General features: G+C 41.4%; 1 protein-coding gene across 1 annotated transcript; it reads left to right on the top strand.

Annotated features, from left to right (window-relative positions):
• The first annotated feature begins 4,737 nt into the window (after positions 1-4,737).
• Positions 4,738-7,487, top strand: CYTL1 (cytokine like 1). The gene is made up of 4 exons (XM_059470719.1): positions 4,738-4,972; positions 5,079-5,123; positions 6,476-6,604; positions 6,820-7,487. Exons 1-4 carry the CDS (start codon positions 4,757-4,759, stop codon positions 6,901-6,903), a joined length of 474 nt encoding a protein of 157 aa, XP_059326702.1. The 5' UTR covers positions 4,738-4,756; the 3' UTR covers positions 6,904-7,487.
• Positions 7,488-8,476: the final 989 nt, after the last annotated feature.

The following is an 8,476-nucleotide window of genomic DNA, read 5'->3' as shown; positions in this document are numbered from 1 at the left end:
CCCTGACTGCAGTGTTAACAAAGAATGGTGTTAGCTTGGGGTAACTCACACAGGAGTGGTCCCAAAGCCCAGGCAGGGTCCCGACAAGGCACTTGTGTGTTCCTAGACAAGGCAGCTCTGCCATGGCCAGGGAGAGAGGCAGGCTGAAAGCACCACTGTTATTTCACTGGAGAGGTCTGCAAGTTACTCCAACCTAAAATTGACTTTTCTTAGCGAGGTGGTGAAGGCTTAAGCCTCTAAATCCTGCATTACTTGAATCAATAGGCCTTGCAGTCACTGAAAAGAGTATCCCTGACAAGGCTAAACCACATAATCTCCGTCTCCCTGGTGCTGATGGCCGAGTTCCCACAGTGTCTCTGGGAAATACCATTATCCCATCATGGAGACAGCAGCCAGCACAGAGACAAGCCAGGCAATGCCTGCACTGCAGTGACAGACACTGGTGTGGACATCTCTGTGCTGTCCTGGGCTCTGCCATCCTCCAGAGCACCCTGTGCCCTCTGGGTGCTGCTGCTGCCCAAGCCCCTGCTCTGTTGCAAATGTGGGCTGGGCACTGCCTGCAGAGAGGGCTGGTCAGCACAGACTGTGCAAATGTAACCGGTCTGAGGCAGCACAGGGAAGTGATTCCTGTTCTCAGCTCTGCTAGGCTGTCCTGTCTCTGCCCTGGCCCACAGGACTCCCCATTTCCTTACTCAGTGATGTTTTCCTTCAGGGAATGTACCCAGTGCAAGGTTTGTGCTAGCAAGACCAACAGATTTCAGGACACCTACTTTCTTTTTCTAACCCAGATGGCTTTACCTGCTTCTATAACTATTTTGTGTAAGAAAAGGCTATTGGGCAGTAGCATTAGTTTCCTCAATATATATGTAAATTTTTTAAAATAACAATAACAGGAAAGAAAAAAGAAGCCTCTGTCACTGAGTAAGGAAAAAGACTTTTGCTTAATTATCATGGAGAAAGGGCATTGCAGCACCAGCCCAGAGACAGCTCTGAGACCCTGCCTGCCTTGCCCACTGCTCACAGCTTGGCCACACCACACAGATCACCAGCAGAATCTTACTGCTGTCAAGGAAGAGAAAACAAAACAATGGATGGGGTGAACCCCAGCTTCAAATGCAGGCTCACAGTGCTGCCACACCAGGCTTCCCTCTGTGCCAGGAAAATGCCAGTGCTGTGCACCAGCACCCGCAGATTCAGGAAAATGTGAGGTTGCACAAACTCTGCACTGAATTCCAGCTGATGTTTATGGAAAGCCTCAGCAAAGTGCGCTGTTGTACAGCAAGGGAAAACATGACAAACAGATGAGACCTTACCAAAAGGCCAAGTTTTCCAAAAAGTCTTGTCCTGAGCTGGAAGCTTGCAGAGCAGTTAATCCCTGCTCTGAAGCAAGAAGTGACACCTTCACCACAGCAAACAGCTGAGTCACTTTGGGCTTTGAGGTGCTGCTTAAATACACGGGGATTTCTCTGTTTTACTCTTTTTATGTTCTACCTTTCCTATTTTTCAATATAATCAGAAATTCATTTCATGAGGTGTCTCATGACAGCCTCCAACAATCTTAAAATCAACATTTTCATTAAGCAGTTGGATTTTGGTATTAAGAAATCAGCAACTTGCAAGGGCTTCTAACAAAAGTTGGCGGACACCCTGGTAGACTGCTCAAACATGGGAGGAATTTCTGGCTGCATAGTGAGTCCCTAGACTTTTAGAATAATATTATTGGTTGAGTTTTCAGTAAATTGGAAGCAAAAAGACAACATAGTCAAATTTTTCTTTTAATAAAAATATGTCATTTTTAATAAAAATGATAGTTATGTCATTGTAGGCTTCTAAGTTTCTTCTCAGCCCACGTGTCTGCTTTTGCTATGGAATATTCCTGATATAAGAGTAAATAAGTGCGCTGTGAAGAGCACTCAGAGATGTGGTGACACCATCAGCCTCAAGGGTTAAGGCAAAACTGTGAGAGTGGTCCCGAGCCCTTGAAGCCCCATGCTCACTGAAAGAAGAGCATGATAAAGATGTGTCTGTGCTGGAGATATCCCCAGAGTGATGGTTGTAACAAATATGGAGACACTGACTGATTCCTGCTGTGCTCCCCGCTAAAGCCAGCCTGAGCATTGTCCCATGGACTGGAAGGGCTGTAAACAGCAGCTTCTCCATAGAGGCAATCCTTAGGCAAATTTTGACTATAATATATTTTCCCCCTTCCCCCCCGTAGCTCTAAATTCCATTTCCATGTCCGTTTTGAATATTGCCTGTAAGAGGCTATTAGCCTTTGTGAAGAACAGCTTGTGTTTCCCTGTTAAAGACCTTCTCTGCCCAAGGCGGGGAATGCACCAGAATTAATAAGTGGCTTTGCATAAGTGACTGGATAAAAACAGTCACTGAAAAGATTCTGGAGGGCTTTGGTAGCTGTGTATCTGGCTCACAGATGTGCCAGGTGCCCCAGACTGAAAGGACTCCCAGTGCCTGGTGTCACTTACAAGTTCTCCTGAAGACACCTCTGAACTTCTTAGAGAAAGAAGAAATTATTTACTCATACCTGGACCATAAATGGAATGCACTCAGAGATCAAGGATAATCTTGCTGATGAGCTACAAATAGAAATAACTGAGAAGAAAGTATTTGTTTAACTGAGTTGCAGATTCTGCACGCTGAGACAGGCAGTAGTGCTGATGAGATACTGGATATTGGATAATACTCATTTGGGTCAGAGTCAGCTATGCAAGTAAATCTGGCCCAGGGAAAAGATGTGGGTGAGGAAATTAAATTCCAGTACTTTGTGTTTTTTCAGGGGAAAAAAAAAACCCTACTGTTTCTGAGGGTAGCTGAGCAAAACTCTCACAGCAAATTGTCTCAGCAATTTTTCCCCTTAACAAAATAGCTATTTGGGGTAGGGTTTTGTTGTGGGGTGAGGTTTTTTTGTGTTTTTGTTTGGTTTTGGTTTTTGTTTGCTTGATTTGGGTTTTTTTTTTGTTTTTTTGTTTGCTTGTTTTGTTGGTGCTTTTGGTTTGGTTGGGTTTTGGGCAGGGGGGGTTTGGTGGTTTTTTTGGTGTTTTTTTTTGTTGTTGCTGTTGGTTGGTTGGTTGGTATTTTTTATTTTTTAAATTTGATTAAGTGTTTTGGTGAAGCCTGGATCCAGTCTTTGCTTTCCTAAGTCATCCTTGGCAGCAGCTGGGTTGCTGACTAGTAGTACTGGGAGACCATTTATGCTGTTCAGAAAACTGCTGTTCTGGCAGAGCAGAACATTTTAGCAGCTTGCCAAACATGACTGTGATAGAAGGATAATATTTCACTCCTACCTTCAGCTATTCTTTACAATCACAGCAATGAGATGGTGATTAAGAGTCTGTTTCTTCCCCTGCAAGGCTCCCAGGCAGTAGGATCCTTTCCTTGGACTTGTTTACATTGATGATCTGGCTGCTTGGGACCCTCTCAAAAGCCTACCTGTCTCCCTCTGGCCTCTTCACTGACTTGTCCAGACAACTCTTCCCAAAAATAGGATCCAGCACTCCTAAAATTCCCACAGCCAGGACTCCCAACTTTTCTTTCCTCTCCAAGGATCTACCACTTTAACATTCAGGAGCACATGTTGTTACTAAACCAGCTGGTTTTTATGAAGGCAAAGAAGTGCATAACAAGACAGTAATATACAGCCCTGTTCTCCTGCTTCCCCCAGGTGTTTTGATGCATTTAACTCAGAGTTCTCTGTAACATATAGAGTATGTCTTTTCTCCAAAACTAGTTTTACCACCTTAAAATGAATCTTCCTGGTGTACTACAGTGTCAGGGGACTGCAGTACTTCATCAGATACTTTTTTGTTTTAGTTAATACCTTATTAAAATCTGAATTTAAAAATTTGGGGGTGGCATAACTTTCAAAATAACCAATTCTTCATTCAAGGGTACCTCCATTTTACGGGACAATTAACATATAAAACAACATATGTTCAGCTTCAGGCTTGTATCCCAGTATCTGGATTTCTCAGCTCCGTCTGGAATCTAATAAAAGAACAAAGCCTCATAAATTCAAGCCAGAAAGCAAAATAACTTTTATACTTTTATCAAAGCCATATAGAGAAGTATTCACTTTGCTTGAGACTACAAATATATATGTACATGGGTCTTCCAAAGCAGCCATCACAAGCACTACTGTTTGATTGACAAATTGGGAATAATAGAATCATAGAATGGCTTGTTTTGGAAGCAACTTTAAAAATCATCTTGTTCCAACCACACTGTCACAAATGGGGACACCTTTCACCAGACCAGGTTGCTTGCTCAGAATGCAACCCAACCCAGCCTTCAACAATTCTGCAGATGGGGCATCCACAAATTCTAGAGGTAACCTGTTCCAGTGTCTTACCAACCTCACAGGAAAGAATTTCTTCCCAATATCTAGCCTAAACCTACTCATTTTCAGTTTGAAGCCATTCCTTGTTGTGTCACTCCCGATCCTTGTAAAAAGTTCCTCTCTATATTTCTTCTAGGCTTCCTTCAAGTACTGGAAGGCTGTAATTAGGTCACCCTGATGTTTTCTCTTCTCTGGAAAGAAAAGAGCCAGTGGTGTTTGTTTTGGTTACCCTCATTCCCTCTTTCCCTGCTCTGGGCAGGAGAGCTCTTGCAGCTCTGCCTCACAGGCTGGCAGGAAATTCAAGACGGCAGTGAGCCGCTGCTCGGACCACCCCCAGGCTTTTCTTCCTGTTGATGCAGGAGACTATTTAATTGAGGGCTGATTTGTCCAACTTACTCATTGATGCTCAGCAGTACCTACCTAACCAGTGGGAGTGATTTTTTCCCTCCTTCCCTTCCTCCTCTTTTGGACAAGCTGCCCACCATGAAGATGCTGCTGCTGCTGGTTGCTCTGCTCTCCGCTGCCAGCGCAGCCCCTCCGACCTGCTACTCCAGGGTGCTGTCTCTGAGCAAGGAAATCACTGAGTCCTTCAAGCAGCTGCAGACCTCCACAACTGTGGTGAGCCCACCTCAAAACTGCTCCTGCACAGACGCTGCAGGTTGCCACTTTTGAGAGCGACTTCTCTCCAAACAAAATCTCAGTGAGCTTTTCCTCCTTCCCGCAGGACTCGTGCGTGGGGACGCTGCCCAGGCTGTACTTGGACATACACGTAAGTCTGCACACTTTTCTTACTGTTGTGCAGGAAAAGCCGTCAATAAAAAGTGAGAATAACTCTTAATATTATACCTCAGAGGAGTGATTTAAAAGGATGTTTAAAAGTTTAATTAACTAGGTAGATGAGTAACAAAAAAAAAAGTTATTTTGAATCTTATTATTGTCCCAATGGACTTTCTGAGATTTTACTTGATTAAAAATTTTAAAATTAGGAAATTAATGTTTTTTAAGTTATTACCATATGCACACAATTAATTTACTGTGACAGAGCCTTTTCAGAAGTTAAGTAAGTGCAAACAAAACTTTGAATAATAGTGTAAAAGAAGAAATTTAGAATTAACTTTCTTCACTCAATAAATCTACATCATTTTATATCCTGAGTGATTTTTGGCAGATAGTTTTAATAAAAAGCAATGCAGGAATACCTTGCTGGCTTTTTCTCTTTTAAAGAACTACTTGTTAAATACAGAAAGAAAAAGTGTGCCTGAGGATATGGAAGTGTGATACTGAGGGAAAAAACAAACCAGTAGTTGTCTCCCAGCTAAGAAAAAATAGATACTGCACACACAGTTAGTATCCTAGTGTTCTGCAGTGGGGTATTTGATACACTTTGCTTCTTTTTCCAGTGTTCAACAGAGTAGATAAAAAATAGAAAATATCAGACAAAACAAATTTCTGACACTTTTTTTCATAAGCAACTACACCAAGTCTCGTAATTCAGGACTCTCTAGATCCCAATTCCAGAGCTGCTAGTGTCTCACATCATGGCAAAGACCAAGGAATGTGATTCCAGTGCCTCAGTTTCCCTGGCTTTAAAGCAAAACTGGAATATTTATTTGCCTGCTTCACAAGGACATTGTGAAATTCATGTTGTCTGTGTTTTAGTTTGATAACACAAAGTCTGAGGTAAAAATTGCTTCGAAAAAATCAGGATTGGTCACAGTTCCTCCTATTGTACAGGAACAGAGGAATCAGTCTGTGAGACCTTGATAATCTCTTCATCTCCTAAATCAGGTGCTCTCTAAAAAGTGAGAGAGTGCACCTATTCTGTAGAATACTCCACCTACTATGGGAGCAGATTTGATTGCCTTGGAGCTGCTGCATGTGAGAAATTAGCTGGCAGACTAAGACTGTATACATGCAATTTTCCAAGCACTTATTTGGACCAAACATCTTTGTTATAAAATACTAATGATTAATTTGCCTGACTAAAGGTTGCACAGATTACATGTACATAGAGGTAGGAATTCAAGGTTCCCACACAGCAGTAAGAAATTTGGAAGTGGTGGGCTTAACATAAATCTGTGTTGTGCAGGGTTACACAGACCTCTTTTGCGTGCTTTGCAGAATTACTGTGTGCTGGCAAAGCTCCGTGACTTTGTGGCCTACCCTGGCTGTGACAGAGTGCCTGAGGTGAATGAGCTGAAGGAAAAAGCCCGGAGCCTGTACACCATCCTGATCTCCTACTGCAGAAGGGTAGGTTAAGATGCACCAACAGGGACAGAGTCCCTGCTTTTAGCCCTGCCTGTCTCCACACCGTCCCCTGATCACCAAAACTCAGGCCCTGGCTTCTCACTGTGCTGTCTTCTGCCTTCCTCCTTATAAATCTTACTCTTCTTTTTTTTTCTTTTTTTTTTTTTTTTTTTTTTTTTTGTTTTTTGTTTTTTGTTTTTTGTTTTTTGTTTCTTCAGGACCTGGTGTTCCTCACTGATGACTGCAATGCTCTGGAAATTCCTATTTCACCTCCCATTGAACACTCCATCACTGAGAGCTAAAAGACACTTAACCTAAAAGTTTTACCTGGGAAAGTTTCAAGGAGACCAAAAGTATCAAAATATGTATATGCAGTCTGTAGCATTAACAACTAAGATATTTTTCAAGCACACTAGCAATATAATCTCAGACCTACCCATTTTTCTCTGCCTTGGCAGGAAATGAATTGCATGCCTTGCATACCTACTGAGCTGCTAGGGAACCTACCATTAGGGAGCAGTTTTTCGTTTGGCAAGGTACAATATTGCAGCTCAGCCAAATGTATAAAGTATGTTTTGTTTAAACATCAGAAACTAGATTTTTTTTTATTTTTACTCTTTTATGAATAACTAGACTCATATATATATATATATTCTCTCTTGACTTAGCTGTTTTTCTTGTATTAGATGGGCATGGAAGGGACCATATTTGTTTTTCTTAGAATGTTTGATAGAAGGAGAGTAATGCTGTACTGACAGATTTCTCTGCCTGTATAACTCATATGTATATATATATCTTGATAGTTTTTGATGTCAGATTTGTAAGAATAGAGGTGAAAGAAACATGTCTCTGTGGAAAACTAAATAAAAACAATCTTCTAATCCAAGATGCCTGTGTTGCAATATGTCTTTCAAGATCAAGCTGAAAGTGTCACTCTTATAAACTTACTTTTCACAGTCACTTGCAAGTTGTTTTTCCCAGCATAACCTTTTTTTCCATAGCAATGCAAACTTTGTTGTGTCTGCATGCTTTGACACAACAAGTAGTAAGTTTCTACTAGTAGAATTTTTCTATAATAGAAACAATTTGTTTGATGAAATTAGTGCTTTGTTTTTAATAGTATTTCTGGGTTGTGAGATAAATTCTGAGCCAGAGGCTCAGAAAGCCTATTAAAATTTTAGATAGTTTTTTGAGACATAACCCATATAGTTGAGCCAGCAGGATTAATAAAATTTCCAGACAGTAACTCCAAAGTCATGGGTGTCTTCAGCATGTGCAGCGCATGAGACCTTCACAACCAACAGGTCTTTGGCATCAAGAATAGAAAATATCTTCCCCATATTCTTGGAAGTAGCTGTTGTTACCTCAGAGAATCCCTTCCTTTCCCCAGTGCAAGTAATTCCTCTCTCTCCAGAATAGTATTTGTTAACCATTTAAATACAGCACCGCCAGCCCTGGTGGCTTAGTCAGTGGTCTCACCACGTTTCATAAAAACCTCATCTTCCATAACTGGGTGTTTGCACAACAATCACAGCTCCTCTACTTGACATCCTGATGGTACAAATCAACATGTTTGACAACTGTTATGTAAATAAGTGAATAACAAGATTAATTCAAAGCAAAAAGAGTGCTGGGGAGGGCAGGAAAGGGTTTTTCTTCATTATGGAATCACCTTGTTTTGTTGAAACTACTAGTCTGATTTTAGCAATAGAAACTTTGACTGTGCCTTTGAATAGAATAAGGATGGGAAAATCTTCTTCCCCCTGTACCAGGAGAGGTACATGGGGGAAAAGTAAACAAGGACTTTTCTTTCCAGTTCATTTCAATTTTAAGTGTACATTCAAGGAAAATGCCTATCAGACTTCGTAATTCCCT

Source organism: Ammospiza nelsoni, chromosome 4, assembly GCF_027579445.1.
Source record: "Ammospiza nelsoni isolate bAmmNel1 chromosome 4, bAmmNel1.pri, whole genome shotgun sequence".
Classification (NCBI taxonomy): Eukaryota; Metazoa; Chordata; class Aves; order Passeriformes; family Passerellidae; genus Ammospiza; species Ammospiza nelsoni.
The sequence above is the reverse complement of the archived record's forward strand: the minus strand, read 5'-3'. Positions and strand labels throughout refer to the sequence as shown.